Source organism: Hemibagrus wyckioides, linkage group LG16 (assembly GCF_019097595.1).
Source record: "Hemibagrus wyckioides isolate EC202008001 linkage group LG16, SWU_Hwy_1.0, whole genome shotgun sequence".
Lineage (NCBI taxonomy): Eukaryota > Metazoa > Chordata > Actinopteri > Siluriformes > Bagridae > Hemibagrus > Hemibagrus wyckioides.
In genome coordinates this window covers 18,694,087-18,715,337 of record NC_080725.1, presented here as the reverse complement: position 1 = coordinate 18,715,337, position 21,251 = coordinate 18,694,087, and the positions used below count along the sequence as shown (strand labels likewise).

Sequence of the window (21,251 nt, the reverse complement as noted above, 5' to 3'; positions counted from 1 at the left end):
GTGGAACGCGCCTTCACTTATGGCTGTATTTCGAACATGGCATGCAGAGATACAAACGTCACTCTCTCTCAGTATATTACTACTGCCATTCGCCTTGATAATCTGCGCCGTCAACACCAGCCAACTTCCACTAAGATCCGCTGCATGCTAGAAAGCTACGAGACTGATTCCTCTGAACCCATGCAACTCGGACGGGCCCGAGTCACCGCGGAGGAACGAAAGCGCCACGCACAGCATCACCTGTGGTTCTACTGTGGAAAAGTGGGCCACAGAATGTACAAATGTCCTGAAAAACCCGTCACAGCCAAGGTTCTCATACATTTTCTAACAAAGTATATGTTCCTGTACGTATAGCCCTCGCAGACTCATGTTTCCATGCCATAGTGCTAATTGATTCTGGCTCCGTGGTTAACCTCATTGATCAACACCTGGTTCAACAGTTCAAGATTCCCATCATTCTATGTACTCCTCCATTAAGAGTCACTGCCATAAACGACCAGCCCATAGGAGAAGGCCTAATCCGCCACCAGACAACCTCCGTGGATCTCCAGATTGGATTATTTCATCATGAAACCACCGCCTTCTTTGTTATCACATCTCCATCCAATCCTGTCGTCCTGGGCCTCCCTTGGCTACAAAGTCATGATCCACTTATCTCATGGAAGGAAGGAGACATCTTTAAGTGGTCTGCTCACTGCCACGAGAACTGTTTTTTACTTCCTCTTTCACATCCATGCTGCTCCATATCCATCGCCACTGCCACCACCACTCTTCCTAGGGAGAATCACGACCTCCAGGGAGTATTCAGTAAAGAGAGAGCAGCCAAGCTTCCCCAACATCATTGAGCTCTTACCTCATGCCATACCACCTAAGAGTAAAGTTTACCCTCTTTCCATCCCTGAGAAGCAAGCCATGGAGGAATACATACAAGAAGCTCTCGCTGCTGGATATATCCGACCATCTACGTCCCCCGCTACAGCAGGCTTCTTCTTTGTGGAAAAGAAAGATGGTGGCCTTCGTCCATGTATTGATTATCGGGGACTGAATGCCATAACAGTTCCCAACCCCTATCCTCTACCACTCGTACCTGCAGCCCTCGAACAGCTCCAAGGGGCAAAGGTGTTCACCAAGCCAGATCTACGAAGCGCCTACAACCTGATCAGGATCAGGAAGGGGGACAAATGGAACTTCTACCGCCACTTCATTCGAAACTATAGTACCATTGTGAGCCCTCTCACGTCCCTATTAAAAGGGAAACCACGTCACCTCAAATGGACTGACTCCGCCAAGAGAGCTTTCCAACGGTTAAAGCAGAGCTTCTCTTCTGCTCCCATCCTCTGCCATCCGAGACCTGACCTACCATTCATTGTCAAAGTGGATGCCTCTAGTAGTGGGATAGAAGCGGTCCTGTCACAGCGACAACCTGGGTCTGGGAAGGTCCATCCCTGTGCCTTCTTTTCCAGAAAGCTCACACCTGCAGAGACTAATTATGGCGTAGGAAAGAGAGAGCTATTATCCATGAAAGCAGCCTTAGAAGAGTGGAGGCACTGGCTGGAAGGAACCAACCACTCATTTTTGATCATCACCGATCATAAGAACCTCGCATATCTCCGTGAAGCCAAGAGACTAAATCTCCGCCAAGCCAGATGGGCGCTATTCTTCTCCAGGTTCAAGTTCTCTGTCACGTACTGACCCGGCCCTAAGAATGGGAAAGCGGATGCTCTCTCTAGACTCCACGACACCACCAGTCAACCTACGTCCCCTGAGCCCATCCTACCTCCATCTGTTCTTGTAGCACCAGTTCAATGGGACATACTTCGGGAGATCAAACAAGCCCAGCACTCTGAGCCACCTCCATCCAACTGCCTGCCAGCTAAAGTGTTCGTTCCCACCACGCTGCGGACTCAGCTTATCAAATGGACTCACGAGAGCCCGAGCACAGGACATCCGGCTATCCACAGAACGACCCAGCTGATCCAGCAGCGGTTTTGGTGGCCATCCCTACACAGAGACATTGAGAGTTCGTCAGGTCTTGCAGCAGTTGTGCACAATCATGAACAAGCTGCCAGTTACCTGAAGGCTTCTTAGAGCCGTTACCGATTCCTCAGCATCCCTGGTCCCACATATCCATCGACTTCCTCACCGACCTCCCAGTATCTCATGGGTTCAACACCATCATGGTTATCATCGATTGCTTCTCCAAAGGCTGCAGATTAGTTCCAATGAAAGGGCTCCCCACTTCCATGGAAACCGCAAAGGCTGTGTTTCAACACGTGTTCCGCACCTACGGTCTGCCAGAGGACCTTGTGTCTGACCGGGGAACCCAGTTCACTTCTCGTGTCTGGCTCGAGTTCTGCCGCCCCTCGTGACATCTTTAATATAAAGATGTCTTTTTAAACATAAAAATCTCATCTAAGTTATTGTTTACCTTCTCTTATTTTTCTCAGGTGAGGCACTCTGGGTAACTAACCTGGAATTTTAAAAAAGGTTATTACTTGAATGAAAATTATTATATAATAACTTTTAATAACCTTTGAGGGTATACATAGACTATTTATTAAGAGGAAAAAGTATGATCTCCGTCACTGTGATAGTGGTTTTATTATAATAGAAACTGCTGATTTTCTGGGATTTTCAAACACAACAATTTGTGTAGTTTACATAGAATTGTAACTCAGATAAGTACTCTTGAACCATGGTAAGCAGAAAAATATTTTCAGAACATACAACACATCAAAACTGAGGCCTGAAAGTATATGGCTATGGAGATACAGCTCTGGAAAAAATTAAGAGACCATTTCAAATTTTTCTGAAATCAGTAGCTTTACATGTATGGCAGCCATTGAATTTTAGTGTCTATTGAATTCCAACACAGGCACACTTAATGATTGTGATCACCAGAACCAAATCTTATTTAACAAGGAAAAATATAAAAACCACTGATGTTATCATCACTATACTATTCCAATAAGATCAGCTGGTTGGAAAAAAACAGTGCTAATAGTACCTCAAAAGTGATTGGAGTCAAATAACTATTGACCATGCCAAAACAGTTAAAAAGAAACGTTTTGAGTAAGGAAAAGAAGGTTTCACTTATGGAAACCTTCAGGTTGCTTCCATCCTTAAAATTTCAGAAGACATCAATTCATAAGAACAAGGTCAAGCTACAGACATTGGAGACAATAAAGCTACAGAATGGCAGAGGGCAAAAACAACTCTCCCCTGACCAGGATGATCGCAAACTCATTGAATGTCACTCAACAACTGTATGATGATATTGAGTGACATACAAAAACAATGACAAATTAATGAAGAGAACAGGAGTGCCAGGGTGAGGTTTGCAAAAGACCATAAGGATATGACCAGAGAGGATGGAAGTAAGCTTATCTTCTTTAATAAATCCAATTTTCAGTTTTGCCCAAGGTTGAAATGAAAAATGCTCCATGCCACACAGCCAGATCAGCTGTGGTTGGAGGACTACAACATCAAGACTGTCATGGCCATCGTGGGCCATCAGACAAAGCTGACCTGCTTGAATTTTCGCACCAAAGAAATTGATAATTTTGCAGTGGTCTCTTAATTTTTTCTAGAGCTGTAAATACCCCCAGAGGTAACCCTGGTTATCATAGCTTATCATGAACATATATATGTTATATACATAACAACATTATTTAAACATTAAAAATAATGAAGTTATTTTACCTCTACAATTGTCTGAAATTTCATGGAGCACTTGTGAGTTCACCACTTGCATATTAATCAACAGGATGTTAACGAACCCCAGCAAATCATATTTTGATATTTTCCCTGTAATGTAAAACATAAATATCTTGCAAGGAAATTTTATTATAAACTTTATACAAATAACACATATTCTGTATTTTATTTTAGAACAGCTGACCTGACTTAATTAGCCTAATTAAACCTTTTCAAAATCCTGTTGCTGAATAACTTCAACTGTTTCTAAGAAAAAAAAATATGTTCATGCTTACGCATCTGTAATAATGCACCAGTAGGACCCACATGTGGCATCAAGGAGATTTATTATAAGCCAATAAATTCTAAGCAAACAATCCAAAATGGCAATAGCAAAAGCAAGGTCGAGAAAACAGTCAGTGAGCGATTAATAGTATGAGCATGGTTTGAATGTCTGTATAGCCAGAAGCGAGAAACTGGAAATGAACCCCATGACCCTGTGACTCAGTTCTCTACTCATGTCCCTGGGTTGACTTTGATAGCCTTGAAGGGGCCAAGGTACCTGGGGTTCAGCTAATGGCAGGATAGCTGAAGTTGCAGATTCCTAGTGGATTACCAGACCATCTGTCCTGGTTGGCACGGTGGGTGGGGATGCCTTCTGCAATATGCATGAAGGCATTGATGGCGAACCACTCTCTAGAGGCACACATGGGAGCTTTCCCAAATCTCCCTGCTCCAGTGAAAATAGTTGTCCACAGCCAGGGCATCTGAGGGCTCTCCTGACCATAGGAAGAGAGGCAGCTGATTCCCTAGGGTGCACTGGAATGGTGCGAGGCCGGAGGAGCCTCGGGTGAGGGAGTTTTGGTCATTTTCGTCCCAGCACAGGAACTCACGCCACCATTGCTGGTCCTGGCTGCAGTAGGTTTGTGGGTAACAGCCCAGTTCTTGGTTCAGTCACTCTAACTGGCCATTCAAGTGGTTCCAAGAGGCATGTGCAAAAGAAAGCACATGAGTGGAGCATCCTTGGGGTTCTGTGTCGTTGAGATAGGACATCCCCTATCCTGCAGCATGATGCATCAACTTTAACGATGTATGGTAGATCAGGATTGAGGTGTCGCAGGATAGGCGTGGTTGTGAAGTTCTGTTTGAGTTGCTTGAATGCCATCTGTGCTGCCTCTGACCAGTGTGGTTTCTTGGGTTTTCCCTGGAGCAATGCTGTAAGGGAGGCAACCACTGAACTGTAGGCACAGATGAACTCCCTGGTAAAAGTTTGTGAACCCAAGGAATCTCTGTAAGTCCTTGATTCTGGAGGGAGCAGGCCATTCTGTCATGGCACTCACTTTACTTAAGTCCATCTCTACTCCATGGTCACAGTGGTCTTCCTGGTCCCCAGGAAGGTTATGGTGCATCAGTGGAATTAACATTTTCCCCCTTTTACAAAGAGGTTATGTTTCAGTAGTCTGTTTGGCAATGTGAGCTTTGTATGTCTTTCAGTAGATCAAATTAACCCATATGGCATCACCAACATGTGGACAAGTCTAATCTGCAATGTGAGGGGTGCAGTTTGGTGAGTGATGAGGCTGTCCCTGATGGGTTGGATATCCACCGCCGTGATCTTCAGGGGAATACTGCAGGTGATAGTCAGGAGTTGGAGTTCCTCAACAAGCTGGCACTGAGTAATGTTGAGAGCCAACTTGGAGTCAACTAGGCCTGAGACATGGTGGGTAGTGTTACCATAGAATATCTGTACCAGCAATTGTAAACTGAAGGGACATTTGGAAGGGCTTACCTTAGTGGTTTGGGCAGATGGCTTCTCAGGGCAGTCAAAACACCGATGCCAGGCTTGACCACAGTAGAAGCAGAGCTGGCGACATTGGCATTCTTTAAGAATGACTGGAATTCAGCTAATCTTCCTGGGTCCGGGTGACTTTGGGCTCGGCAGACTAGGCATGCCGTGAGCATGTGGAGGTTGGTTCCAAATCAGGATACCAGGCTAGCGTGATATACTGCCAATGTAGTGTCACCCTACAGGCAAGTTCGGCCTGGAGCAGGGGGCTTAGACCATCCCAGAGGAAAGCCACCACCTGCTCTAGGCTACCAGATTTCGAATGTCTGAGCCCTGGCAGAGCTGAAGCAGCTGAACTGACACATTGCGTCTACACCTGGCCGTCTCTGTGCTAGATAGCCGCTGCCCAATCCAGGCCCCTTCTGATGAGTAGAGTCAGCAGAAATGTGCATTTGTTGGATTCATTGCATTAGGTGTCAGACTGGCGAGTAATAAATACTTCACATTGGCAGAGGAATCCCTGGCACTGTTGTAGCAGCAGCTAGTTTTCCACTAAATCCTTTAAAAGCAACGTTATTCAAACAAAGAAATGTGCTTCAAATTAAGCACTGTCATTATTTTATTAATTTCACAAAAAAAAAAACATTAAAATTATGATAAAAAATATCTAGCAACTTTTTACTTTATTTATTATACCATGGCTTCATTAATTAGTCTTTACAATTAGATATTAATGTACTGTATAATATATAAAAGAAAAAAAAACTGCAAACAAAGATTAGATCTTCTGGATCTTCTTTTTTATGATCTTTTGAATAATGAAAGTGGAAGCCTTATTGTTCAACTTAGGAACTACAAACAGGTGATTTACCAAATTAAATTAGATGTAGATTTATGATAAACACAAACACAGGGGCATTTCTAGGATTTGAAAACATCAGAGGCTGAGCCCAAAACATCAGGGGCTAATTAAGGAGAGAGGGTAAGCAAGAATAACACATTTTGTAAGGGCATTTTTATGTAATATTGTTTAATAACGAACACAAATTAACACAAATAGTATGAATTTTTTTAAAATTCCATTCAGTCCAATCTTTTTTCTGACTCCTCCCATCATTTCAGAGTCTTGCTACTAAAAAGGAGTTCATTAAATTAATAACATTTTGTCTCTCACACAGGTATGCCATGCAATATTATCTCTTTTACAGCTTGTGAGTGAAGCAGTGTCATGTAGATCCTTTTTTATTATTATTATTTTACAATAATCTATATTATACTTGCACCTCTTATTTTATTCCTCATTTATGCTGGCAATACTGTATGTATTATTCTTTGTTTTCAGCCTCTCTTCTCTTCTTTTCTTTTCTCTTATTGTTCTCTCATCTGTCTTCCTATTTGTATCTTGTCTACTCCATGCTCTTGGTGACTTTTCTATTCTATTTCTTTGAGGGTGGAATCATCAGAGAGACTTGACTTGAGCAAAACGGTCAATTACCATACTAGTATTTATGTAGTGTTAAGTGCTGAGAATACCTTTGTCAACTGACAGAACAGCCAAATGATTAGCCCTAGCGATGCCCCTGCACAAACATAACTCATCTCTGAATACGAGTTACTTTCCCTGTGTAAATATTGTAATTACTCTGAATACCCACTGACAACAGTACATCAGTTTTCACAAAATCAATAATATAAAACTGGGTTTTCAAATTCTTATTCTGTTGCTGAAGACTGTACCCCATTTTCTGAATAATTAAATTCAATTCAATTTATTTGTATAACGCTTTTAACAATGGATATTGTCTCAAAGTAGCTTTACAAATATAAATCTTAAATATAGAAACAAAATTATTAAGTTTAAAGTTAGGTTATTTATCCCTAACACTGATCCCTAATGATTCAAGATTCAAGAAGCTTTATTGTCATTTCACCCACATATAGCTGACGCAGTACATAGTGAAATGAAACAACATTTCTCCAGGACCTGGTGCTACATAAACATACAACATATAGTTTAAACACAAAAAAACAACACCGAGCTAGGACAGAAGTTTGTCTTAGCCACATAAAGTGCAAAGTGTGCAGCTAGGTGCAAACAGAACAACAACAAGACAGTGCAAAAATAATAAATAGAAAAAAGACAACAAAAACACAGGACACTCAGCACCGAAAAAAAGAAAAGAACATGTGTAATGGAATGTAAGTGAAATAAAATGAGATGAAATGATGTAAAAATATTGTAATATTGTAATATTGTATTCTATTGCAAATAGAAATAAACAAATATAACTATAGCAGCAGATGACAGGTTGAGGTAGTGCAATAAGTAATGAACAATATAAATTGTGTGTGTCCACACAGGTAAGAGAGAGAGAGAGAATGTGTGTGTGTGTGTGTGTGTGTGAGAGAGACAGAGAGTTATGTACAGTTCAGTCCTAAGTGTGTGTGTGAGAGAGAGAGTTTTGTACAGTTCAGTCCAGGGTGTTGAGGAGCCTGATGGCATGAGGAAAGAAACTGTTACACAGTCTGGTTGTGAGGGCCCGAATGCTCCGGTACCTCTTTCCAGATGGCAGGAGGGTGAAGAGTGTGTGTGAGGGGTGTGTGGGGTCATCCACAATGCTGTTAGCTTTGCTGATGCAGCATGCGGTGTAAGTGTCCGTGATATCCTCTGTCCTCACTATCCGCTGAAGGGTCTTGCGATCCGAGACGGTGCAGTTCCCAAACCAGGCAGTGATGCAGGATGCTCTCGATGGTCCCTCTGTAGAACACAGTCAGGATGGTGGGAGGGAGATGGGCTTTCCTCAGCCTCCTCAGGAAGTAGAGGCGCTGCTGGGCTTTCTTGGTGATGGAGCTGGTGTTGAGTGACCAGGTGAAGTTCTCCGCCAGATGAATACCAAGGAATTTGGTGCTCTTGACAATCTCCACCGAGGATCCATTGATGAACAGCGGAGAATGGTCACTCTGTGCTCTCCTGAAGTCAACAACCATCTCTTTAGTCTTGTCGAAGTTCAGGGAGAGGTTGTTGGCTCTGCACCAGGCTGTTAGCCGCTGCACCTCCTCTCTGTATGCTGACTCGTCGTTCTTACTGATGAGACCCACCACAGTCGTGTCATCGGTGAACTTGATGATGTGGTTGGATCTGTGCATTGCTGCACAGTCATGAGTCAGCAGAGTGAACAGCAGTGGATTGAGCACACAGCCCTGAGGAACTCCAGTGCTCAGTGTGGTGGTGTTGGAGATGCTGTTCTTCATCCAGACTGACTGAGGTCTCCCAGTCAGGAAATCCAGGATCAAGTTCCAGAGAGAGGTGTTCAGGCCCAGCAGGCTCAGCTTCTCAATCAGCTGCTGAGGGATGATTGTGTTGAATGCTGAACTGAAATCTATGAACAGCATTCGAACGTAGGAGTCCTTACAGTCCAGGTGTGTAAGGGCAAGATGGAGGGTTGTGGTGATGGCATTGCCAATGGAAAGGTTGGGACGATACGCAAACAGCAAGGGGTCCAGTGAGGGTGGTAGCTGTGACTTGATGTGCCTCATGAGGATCCTCTCGAAGCATTTCATCACGATTGGTGAGAGTGCGACGGGACGATAGTCATTGAGACAGGAAACCGTAGACTTCTTAGGCACAGGGATGATGGTCATTGTCTTGAGCCGCGTTGGGAAGACATCTGCCAGCTGCTCTGCACACTCCCTGAGCACTCTGCCAGGAATGTTTGGTCCACCAGACTTCTGTGGGTTAACTCTGCATAGAGTTCTCTTCACGTCAGCTGTGGTGAGACAGAGCACCTGGTCGTTAGGAGGAGGGATGGTCTTCCTCACTGTTGTGTTGTTCTGTGCCTCAAACTGAGCATAGAATTCGTTCAGAGTGCGTATGGGAGGGAGGCGTCACTGTCACAGGCAGGTGAAGTTGTCCTGTAGTTGGTGATCGCCTGGATGACCTGCCACATGCGCCGGGAGTCTCTGCTGTCCTGGAAGTGGCCGTGGATTCTCTGGGCATGTGCGCGCTTCGCCTCTCTGATGGCTCGAGACAGTTTGGCCCTTGCTGTTTTTAAGGCCGCCCTGTCCCCTGATCTGAAGGCAGTAGAGCACACACTTTTGCAGTGATCCACGGCTTCAGGTTAAAGCATGTGGTGATGGTCTTGGAGACAGACACGTCATCGATGCACTTCCCGATGTACCCGGTCACTGATGCCGTGTACTCCTCCAAGTCAACAGAGTTGATGATGGTTGCAGCCTCCCTAAACATGTCCCAGTCAGTGCACTCAAAACAGTCCTGAAGAGCAGAGATGGCTCCTGCTGGCCAGGTTTTAACCAGGTTTTACAGCGTCTGACTAGTGGTCTGTATGCTGGAATCAACATCACAGAGATGTGGTCTGAGTAGCCGAGGTGGGGGCGGGGCTCTGCACGATACGCGCTGGGAATGTTTGTGAGCAAGCCTGAGGTGACAGTGGCAATGAACACCACCCTGATATACACTATATTGCCAAAAGTATTCGCTCACCTGCCTTGACTCACATATGAACTTAAGTGACATCCCATTCCTAATCCATAGGGTTCAGTATGACGTCGGTCCACCCTTTGCAGCTATAACAGCTTCAACTCTTCTGGGAAGGCTGTCCACAAGGTTTAGAAGTGTGTTTATGGGAATTTTTGACCATTCTTCCAGAAGCGCATTTGTGAGGTCACACACTGATGTTGGACGAGAAGGCCTGGCTCTCAGTCTCCGCTCTAATTCATCCCAAAGGTGTTCTATTGGGTTGAGGTCAGGACTCTGTGCAGGCCAGTCAAGTTCATCCACACCAGACTCTGTCATCCATGTCTTTATGGACCTTGCTTTGTGCACTGGTGCACAGTCATGTTGGAAGAGGAAGGGGCCAGCTCCAAACTGTTCCCACAAAGTTGGGAGCATGGAGTTGTCCAAAATGTCTTGGTATGCTGAAGCATTCAGAGTTCCTTTCACTGGAACTAAGGGGCCAAGCCCAGCTCCTGAAAAACAACCCCACACCATAATCCCCCCTCCACCAAACTTTACACTTGGCACAATGCAGTCAGACAAGTACCGTTCTCCTGGCAACCGCCAAACCCAGACTCGTCCATCAGATTGCCAGATGGAGAAGCGCGATTCGTCACTCCAGAGAACGCATCTCCACTGCTCTAGAGTCCAGTGGCGGCGTGTTTTACACCACTGCATCCGACGCTTTGCATTGCACTTGGTGATGTGAAGGAATCTGAAGGCCACATGAAGTTTGGAGGTCTGTAGCGATTGACTCTGCAGAAAGTTGGCGACCTCTTCGCACTATGCGCCTCAGCATCCGCTGACCCCGCTCCGTCAGTTTACGTGGCCTACCACTTCGTGGCTGAGTTGCTGTCGTTCCCAAACACTTCCACGTTCTTATAATACAGCTGACAGTTGACTGTGGAATATTTAGGAGCGAGGAAATTTCACGACTGGATCTGTTGCACAGGTGGCATCCTATCACAGTTCCACGCTGGAATTCACTGAGCTCCTGAGAGCGACCCATTCTTTCACAAATGTTTGTAAAAACAGTCTGCATGCCTAGGTGCTTGATTTTATACACCTGTGGCCATGGAAGTGATTGGAACACCTGATTCTGATTATTTGGATGGGTGAGCGAATACTTTTGGCAATATAGTGTATGAGGAAGAAACCTTGAGAGGAACCAGGCTCAGAAGGGAATCCATCCTCATTTGTGTGCCATTAATAAATGGTTACAGGTGTAAAGAAGTATGTCTCTCAAATGTCTATTTAAAGTTCAATTTAAACAGTGTTTACAGTGTTCACATAAATTGTCTGAAAGTTACGTCAAACCAATTCTGCAAAACCAGAACTAAAAACATACACAGACGCATGTAACAATTTCACTCAACACCACCAGACATCCACATGCCCAGGACACTAACAGTTGATATATCACCTGTCTCCTGATACTCACTGCATTCTAATGTACTTACTGGTTATATATACACTCAGTTTTATAAGCTCATTGCAAAGTATTCTAATTGCATTCCTGAGTCTTTATGTTTTTTGTGTTTGTTTTTTGTTGGTTTTCTGAATTATTTGCTTATCCATTATTTATCATTTTTGTTTCAATTGCTAATTGGTTGCTTTTTTTTTCAGCTTTGACTCTTTTGCCTGTCTACCAAAATACCCAGAGTGCAATAAAAGTGCCATTCCTTTGCAGATTGAGCCATCTGACTTTATGAACAGCAATTGCTGCACAATCACATCAGTTAAACCGGTTTTTAAGCTCACCCCCTTCCAATGATGAATAATGACTCATTGTTGCTTGAAACAAACCTCTTCTGCGAAAGAGACAATGTAGTATGTAAAGTTGAACTGGTTAGCTAGGCAACAACATTTTATAGCCAAACAATGTATAGCAAATATTATATATCCCAACACTCAAATATAAGTTTAAAAAGTTTCACTGATTGCCTTTTCATTATATTACATGCAAAAACCCCATTGCTGATTTGTGATAATGTGTATAACTGTAAAGAAGTAAGAAACATTACTATTAAGACTGGATCTCAGACATAAGATACAATATGGGCTGTGTGTATGCCAAGAACTATAAAGTTTCCAGCAAAACAAATCAGCTTTCATTTCATTGAGTCTATTTGGATCGCATGGACGAAGGTCGGCGACCTGCAAATCACTCTCAGCAAAAGACTCTAACATTGTGAACCATATTAGTTATGTTAAGTTGAATATGTAATGTATTGCATTTGTTATTGTTTTGTGTGTTGTACAGATAATCTGTGCTTTTACTTCGTTTTGTTTGTGTTTTGTTTAATAAAAATTTCAATTTGCTTTATTAGTTAGGCAATATAAATTACAACTTAACTTTATTAGCCATAATGCTAAAATAGATTCAGCTGGTTTCACTTTGGTGTATCTACATATAAAATACAAGAGTTACTGAGCACATTCATAGATTCAGGAATTGAATCTATTAAAGAGTTACAGTATTAGAGAGTAATAATAACTCTGTTGTCTTTCTTACTCGCATCTCTTAGGTCCACAAAATAAAGTTACAAATATGCCTGCATGCACCAAGGGACTGAGCACTACATAGTGCTACCCGCTCAGAGCATGGCCCCTAACCAAGTTAGGGGTAATATAAAGCACTGCAGAGTATGTATGCATACATCTTTTTCACCAACACTGCCTGAATTTAAAAACAATACATGAATTCAGTGTAGCAGTCTCCAAGGAGATTTTACATTGATTGATTTTACACCAAGGAGTTTAAATGATATTAGCACTTTTGTGATTTTGTGAACCAATTAACGTTTATGTGTTACACATAAAATAGCATAGAAAATATCCCTTTCTTAAGGTTTGTGACAAATTTGGTGTGAAAAGCATTACTGAGATATAGTCAAAATTCCCATTTTGCCAAATTCCCATTACCAAGGTGAAGACTGTATAAAATTTGTGGGCTGTAGAAACATTTAAAGAATGTACTGGGAAAGAATTTCATTTCTATATTAAACAGTTCAAAAGTTAGAATAGTTAAAAGTGTGGAGTATAGCCCAAAATTTGTGCAGACTATGGCTATTATGCCTGATCAGTGTGACAAATTTCTCTCTAAAATACCAACAGTAACTAACACAAAAGGTGATTGTCCCAAATTGGAATTAAAAGCACAACACACCAATTCATAAATCATCGATATTCAGTGTCAAAAACATTTACATTAGAGAATAACAAAATTGAGATATAATAAAAACATATCAAAATTTAAATAAGTACTTATGTTTACAAGACTTAACTATGTATTTTACATGTGTTTACCTGTTCTCATTCAGCTGTTTATTACATTTCATGTCTGTAGTTTTATTTCCTCATTCCAATTCAAATGGATAGTTAAAGTGAGACTGGTTGTAGGTGTCACTATACCTATATGGGCAAAACTTTGTGGACACCTGATCATCACATTCATATAGTGATGCCACAATGTTGTTGTGCCAAAAATGTTGTATGACACAAAGGTATGCAATTGTCTAGAATTATGTAGAATGCATTCTGTAACATTAAGATTTTCAAACGTGTTCCAACATGACTGTCACAGATTCCCAGGACATGCTGCTGCTCTCAACGCACATAATATCTCCATTTGAATATCACTGCTCCATGTGATTATAATTAGTTCTTGTCATTACTTCTTGTCATGTTGATGATGTCAAAGCATGACATTCATTCCACTTCGGAGCAAGAAAATAACAATCATTAATGTAGATAATTAATATTTACACTAAAATAAGAAACACTTGTTTAGTTAATTAACCCTGTAAAGCCCACTGTTGCAGAATTACAACATCACTTTTAACAATTCTAAAAAAAAAAGGCCTGCAAAGGTTTTTTTTTCTCAAGACCACATTTACATAGTTAATGTGTCCTATTGTTTGTCCTCAGAATGCTATTGGAGAGAAGAAGTTTTTATAGGTCCAGTCATCTGGCCATGAATTCACTCTACCTGCAAACTTCGCGTTGCGCTCATCTCCTTTTTTTGCATGACTGGATTTGTCAAGAATTCCAAAATGTTTTTTTTGTGTTTAGTACAATGTCTAGAACACATACATATTTAGTTATTTTGGAAAACATTCATCAAATTTGATTGGGCCAGAGTGGTATTCAAAATAGCCTGTGCTCCTTACACATTACATAAGGACACTTCACTTCTCACATGGTCACAAATTGAAAAAAATTGTAATAGATATTTAAAGTGTTAGATGATTCATTGTAACTAAGTTCTAAATGTGCTCTTCTGTTAAATTTTTACTTAGTTTAGCTTAGACCATAATTAAACACAGGAATAAATTGTATGTGGTATTTGAAACTCCATCATCTATAGCAGTATCTGAAATTCCCTGTATCTTTGTAGTTTTTTAACTTCTAAATGATCCTGAGATTTTTTTATGAGTGTTGCCCAAGTAGCAGTTTGTAACATTATGAGATAGAAAAACAGGCTCTGAATGTTCTGGATTTTTTTTTTTTGGGGGGGGGGGGTGTCTGTTGCATTGTTCAGGGACCGGTGTGAATGGTCTTGAATGTGAACCTGTAAGTGTTCTGGGCGGGGTGCATGTGTTCCTTGTAGTATGATAAGTAGAGAGCATAATAGGTCAGCCAGACAGTATTGTTTGAATGTAGTGGAATTTTGATTAGCATTTGCATTGAAATGATAATACTTAGATCTCTACCCTCGACACATATTCTTTCAGATTATCTACTACAATATAAGACCCATATGTATTATTCACATATTTAATTTATTTATTTTTTTTACTTTTTCCATTTCAGAATGCCACCAGCACAGAAAGGTCATCTATTCAGTGTGCGGAATGTGATTGGTGCAGTCCAAAATGGAGAGAGCGATTTTGAAATGGACTCAGATGACACTGATGCAAGTGACTCAGAGAATGAAGATGCAGGTGAAATGGACAAAGGAAACCACCAACCCATTGACTGCCCAGCCAATGATGTGGACATCAAGCCACAACCAAAAAAACACACCATACCTCGTGACAGGTTTCGCTGGCTGAAAAAGGAGTTTATCAGTCCCAATACTGATTTTTCTGTTTCAGAAATCACCAATGATGCCACCTCCCTCCTCACCCCACTGGAGTACTTCCAAAAGTTTGTGACAGAAGACATGATTGAGGCTCTGACAAGAAACACAAATGAGTACAGCTTGCAAAAAAATGGAACATCTGTAAACACCAATAATAAGGAAATTGAGAAGATGCTTGGCATGTACCTGAAGATGGGCCTAATGCAAGTGTCTGGAGTACACCCCTGTTTCTGATGTGATGTCCCGCAACAGATTCTCTGTTGACCTCATTACACTTTATAAACAATTTAACTGTGTCAGAGATGGAAAAGAAGGACAAACTCTGGAAACTCAGACCATGGGTGAATTCATTTGTGGAGGAGGGGAATATGCCACCGCCTTGCGGGGGATACTTTACACTTAAACTAAGGAAGACTGAGTGGGAAACAGGATCCTAGTCCCCCCACCCAATGCTTTTAGCCTTTATACAAGTGTTGCTTGTATGTTGTGCCTGTCTTGTTGCAATATGTAAATGCTCAAAATGTGGTGAAGAGGGCTTCAGGATGTATTCTGTACACGGTGGCTACCTGAAGTGTGTGTAGGTGCAGAAAACTCAGGGAATAAAAGTAACTGTCTGCACAAACCCACCCTCCCCAGATCTAACAGAACAGGTAAGACGCCCCCACTCCTTAGTATAAGTGACTCACAGCAACAACCACTTTTGACTTAACTAAGAAAATGTTTATGTAAACAAAATATAAATAAGTCTTGGGATTCTCTTTCACAAAAAGAGGGAATCAGTTACAAACTCAGTCAATTCTGAATGAAATAAATGTAAAATAAAAATAAAAAAAAAAAGTACAAAATCAGCAAATTTGTGTCAGCTTCAATCTGGACTTAAACAACAAAATGACAATGAGTGACTTTCTTTTCACTCAGAGCCACAATGTAAATATACGCCACAATTTCAAATCAGGTTCACTTCTAAGTTCACTTCAGGAACTTAGGAAGGAAGAAGTTAGACTCCGTTCATTCCTGTGCTCTGGTATCAAAAAAGGTTCAGAAATGTGCACAGAAGAAAGTCTATGAACCCCCTTCTCAGGGAAGTGCAGTACTCACGGTTCCAGAAACGATAGTGATCTGACTCAACGGTTCTGTTCTGATCGTTCACGGAAAGAAAACAATAGTTGCTTACCGGGGTTCAAGTTGAAAAACAGAAAAATAATGCACATCACCACTTTTAGCGTGCGGGTGAGGTGTTGAACGACGTCCTGTGGATGGCAGGGTAATGCCTCTTTACTCGACGACTCTCAGCGATTGCCCCGAGATCCTAACGATCTCACGAGGTCGCAATCCCAGCTGACGGAGGCGTGTGGAGAAAACGAGCAATACACGGCTCTATCCGACGACTCAGCGAATCCTCTTCACACAGTCAGTTACAGCATTCAATGCGTTTCAAGCTCGTTTGAACAAATGAAACAAAAACTGAATATAAACACGAAGAAAACACGAGAGTATTGTACTCTTACGGCGGATCACTTGCTAACCGCTAGCAGACCTTTTGCACAGCTTCACGTACCAACACGGGAACAACTCGTTCCTCTGCGCCCAATAACTGTCTTGCTAGTACATTCGGACACTTTTTAAAGCAGCATCACACGGTTCTGATATTTATCATGTACATCTATATCATAAATGTAACTTTTCCGGCCTTAACTACCCGAAGACGAACGCAGCCTTTTTTTCCCGCCGTCTGCCTCCCTCGTGCTCACGCGCAAAATGGCCGCTCAAATCTCAAAATGTAAGTCTCTACGTAATGGAATTAGTAGATCCCCTACACATTCAGGGAGAGATGCCTGCAGGTGGTACCTGAAGAGCACAACTCTGTGGATGAAATGATGATTCCTTTCAAGGCGAGATTCAGTAACATCAAGTATTCAGGCAAGCCACACCCATGGGGGCTCAAACTGTGGGTGAGAACTGGAATCTCTGGCACGCTCTGTGACTTTGATGTGTACCAAGGGAGTGTAGATGGAATACGACGAGCCAAATCTGAACTTGGACTGTCAGGTGATGTTGTGATGAAGCTCGACTCCACACTTGCAGAGGGTCAATTGATTATTATTGTGATTATTACTCATGATATATACTGTTATGGGGCTAAGTAAGCAATCAACCCTGCAAATGAATGCTTGAATGTTCTGTATATCTGTTCAGACAAAGTGAGTACAAATACAGAAATTCTGCTCCCAACTAGGCCCAACATTGCAATATTACAACAGTTCCCTAAAAACTTACTCAAATGTAAAAAGCTTGAAAAATCTTTAATTTCTACATCACAGGCCTCCTAAAACAATATCTGAGAGGTCAAAAAAATTTTGCTCATTTTTTTCTATATTTGGGTCTTACAGGGTTAAACCGAATGTAAATAATAATTATCTAATACATGTATATAATACATTATTTGTTGAGATGTATTTATTTGAGTCAGCAACAAAATCCAGGCCCAAATCCAAACTTGACATGTTATTAAAGACAAAGGGTCCAAGTTTGAAGAAAGCAACCAAAATGTCATCCAAGACACAAAAGTTAAAACAAAAAAAAAAATGATGCTTTGGTTGTAGAAGTCCAGGTGAGATGATGGAGTGTCCCCAGAGGTGGCCATGACAGTAGGTAATAAAACAAATTGCGTGTAAAAAGGCACATAATGCTGGCAAGTTACTCTAATCACTTTTTTAGCAACAACAGTTGTTTCCCTTACTGACACATTAAAATTTAACATTAACATATTGCATATACCTGTATAGGACCAGCCTGTTAATTAGATGTTATATAGAAAACAGGCGACCTTGTTCAGGACCTCAGTATCAAATAGACTAATAAGAAATGAAAAGAGCATAATTATATATCAAATAGAATTATGAGATGAATCAAGGTAAATAGCAGTCAATAGAATGTATTTAAGATATGAATTAATGACAAAGCAGTTAGTATAGGAACAGTGGCCTGGATACCAAACATATATTTTTGCAAATAAGGAATAAAATATCTAATCATTTTTTGGTTCAAAATTAAAAACCTTTTGATAATATTTTTATATATATGGAAAACTGTATGTTTTGGTATGTTTGGGGGTTTTTATTTACTTTTAAGTTTATAAAATTTATATATAAAATATCTTTCTAACCAGTTGATGAACTTGATGAAATAGAATTTTAAAACAGAATACATTTCTGAAACAGGAACAAGATGGACTAAACTTGTTTGAGGCAGAGGTCCAGATTATTGTATAATGTTTGAAGTTTGCAGTTAAATGGACCCCTATAACAAGGGTGTTTTAGTTTCGTTGTCAATAAGATGTATCTGAGTTGCTTGAAGCCATATTGCTTGATACATTGTATCCATCTGAAAAAGACAAAAATATTAGTGCCAATACATTTCAGGACATTGCTTACATACTTGATGCATTATAAAGCACACATAACAAAACCAAAGTTAAATAAATGTATTAAGTGCAATATCAAAAGAAGAAGACTGAAAAGATTATTGAAAACCTATAATGCTGTAGATTACACAGAGGTTAGCAAGGGAACATTCATATTCAGTTAAAATGATTCACATTGAGCAGGGTTTACAATACAATAAGTTTGCTATATCATACAACTTGGACATATTATCAGCAGTTTATAGCTACTATATTACAACCTATAGTTAAAGTTTACACTGATTACCGGAGTAAAAAATCTAAGTTAACTAGAATAGTTTATTAAACTATTCTTAATAAAAAGTATACTAATGTAGATATTTTGATCCAACAAAACTCAACAATTGTAATTCACAGCCAGAGCTGTGTCATAATACTGGGTTAAACCACAGCTTTCAGCAAGAAAGACAGCTGACTACATGGTGATATATAAGCGCCAGAAGCCAATCAGTGGAGAAAGGCTGGAGAAATGCATTTTTAATTTGTTAGAAAGCCAGGAATAACTTATTCAATTAATCCAAATTGTGGAATTTGTATGGGTTTCTTTATGTTTATGGATGTCTTCCAGCAGATTTAAAAGTAATATGCTGAACATTTAAAATAAAAAAAACACTATTTTATTTAGTACATTCATACTATTACTTGTTTTACTGCCAACATGAAAATAGAGTGTGTTTAGTGTGTAAATGTAATAATGAAATATGGTCAAACAGAATGTGCAAAAACAGCCTTATTGATAAAAATGTTAACTTGCTGTTCAATAACGTACTTCTCTGCCTTCTTTGAAAGAAAGGAAATCCACTTGAGGATGTTGGTCCTGCACTCGTACTCTGTAATTCAAAAACATTCATCATTAACTATAATTATTACAGTAAAATAAATGTGAATTTCATTTTCCAAAGAACTAGCATATTTAACGTAAACAATATTTACCCTGGTCTGGCCAGAACTTAAGCTCTTCAGTGAAAACCTTCCTGTTAATGCTTCTCGGACCTGCAACCACAAAACATTCATTTACATTTACAGCATTTGGCAGATGCCCTTTTCTAGAGCAACTTACTAAAGTACAGAGTACATGCAATATCAAAGATTAATTTTGTTTGTGTGTTTAAAGTGAAGTGTTGTGTAATGGCTTCATACCTTACTATCCATTAATGTTCCAAACACCAAAATAAAGAAACCCTTTAAAGAGTCAAAAAAAATTTTTTTTGAACATTTAATATATTAAATATGACAATATCTAGAATTATTAAATTTTGAAAAATACTACCTGCAGTGAATTAAGGAATGCGAACACCACATGAATCCCAAAGTTCGATGACACCATGGTCCCAATGCCGAATCCCCACGTTAGACCAAACAGAGGTGTTAAAATGGCCACACATCTAGCAATGACCACTAGGGGATGTTTCTCATCTGGTTGAGTAGAAGCATTAACTCCTCTTCTCAACATCTTACACAGAACCACAATAAGCACCAGGAGGTTTATAGCTACAATCGTCAGAGCAGGAATTACAAATGCCAGGAGGGCCTTCGTTTTACTCCAGTTCAGCCAACAATTGTAATCTTGTTGAATGTATCCTTTGTTTCCAGCTGTAGATGCCACAGTAATGACAGCAATGATTAATGGGGCTCCATAGCCGACAGTGAAGCCTATGCCCATCATTGCTCCTCTGGTCATTCTGGAAAAGACCATGAGGGTGCGGTAGAGGAGCAAGAGTGCTGACAGCAACATCCAGAAGAAAAGGGCAAGATAAAAGAAGTGCATGAAGAAGGTTGCTGTACTGCAGGGACCCAATTGTTTAACAACAGCTGCTCCAATGATGAAGCATATGTTTGCAATCAGAAGGGAGACAGCGATGTTGACTATGGAGACATGGCGCATGTAGGATGTGTCATTTCGTGTCACCGATTTCCATATAATGATTTCAATGATGAGGCACAAAACCAAGCTGGCCATTGAAATGGCAACCCCGATGTAAGTTATATAGTCTAAGATTATGGCTTGGATTTTATCCGGGGTAAATGGTGACATCAAGATTGAAAAAGAGGTTGTGTGATTGCACTCACATGTATATTTTTCACTTTCATTCCCTAATAGCTTTAACTGACATCCAGTTGAGTCCCATGCACCAACACCATTCAGAAGACTAAAGTTCCAAAAGACACACTGAGGTTTCCCCAGTTTATTATTTATGACATCAAAAGAGAGGGAGATGTTGTTAATTGTCGAGTTTGTCTCAATCATAGCTATATCTCCATTTAGCTTGGTCTGATTGCTGTCATTGTAGGTCAGTGTTCGAACAGGTAACATGGTGTTAAAAGCTGGAGATATTATAACTGTAAGAGATGTCTTTGCAGTAGTCTCTGGAATATATATTTGGGTAGTTGAATTTTTTCCAAATGTTTCAGAAAAGGGGGTAGAAAGTAGCTGTTTATTGATAGAAGAGAAGTTTGTTGTTATCGAGGCGTTTTCAACTGAAAGTCTGCGTGCAATGCTCTCAGTTGAGTTCAAAAGCACAGAACTGGCATTCATTGTTGTACTGTTCTTGTTTAAAAACACCCACGTATCTTGTGCACCTTCTGATCCAATGACATCCGTTGTTTTTAGGAAATCCTTGCAAATGAAAATAAAAAATATATATATATTAATATATATTAAATATAGTGTATCTGGTCCATCGAGTTTATCAATATAAATATCTAA

At 40.6% G+C, this 21,251-nt stretch overlaps 1 protein-coding gene across 1 annotated transcript in view; it reads right to left on the bottom strand.

Moving 5' to 3' along the window:
• Positions 1 to 17,247: 17,247 nt before the first annotated feature.
• Positions 17,248 to 21,251, bottom strand: part of LOC131366727 (adhesion G protein-coupled receptor F5-like) — a 28,750-nt gene continuing 24,746 nt past the window's right edge. Inside the window, exons 38-42 of the mRNA XM_058411431.1 lie at positions 19,815 to 21,161; positions 19,685 to 19,726; positions 19,478 to 19,537; positions 19,314 to 19,374; positions 17,248 to 18,465 (exon numbers count right to left, since the gene is read on the bottom strand). Coding sequence (XP_058267414.1) covers positions 18,410 to 18,465; positions 19,314 to 19,374; positions 19,478 to 19,537; positions 19,685 to 19,726; positions 19,815 to 21,161 — 1,566 coding nt within the window. The 3' untranslated portion in view covers positions 17,248 to 18,409. The remainder of the gene's footprint in view (positions 18,466 to 19,313; positions 19,375 to 19,477; positions 19,538 to 19,684; positions 19,727 to 19,814; positions 21,162 to 21,251) is intronic.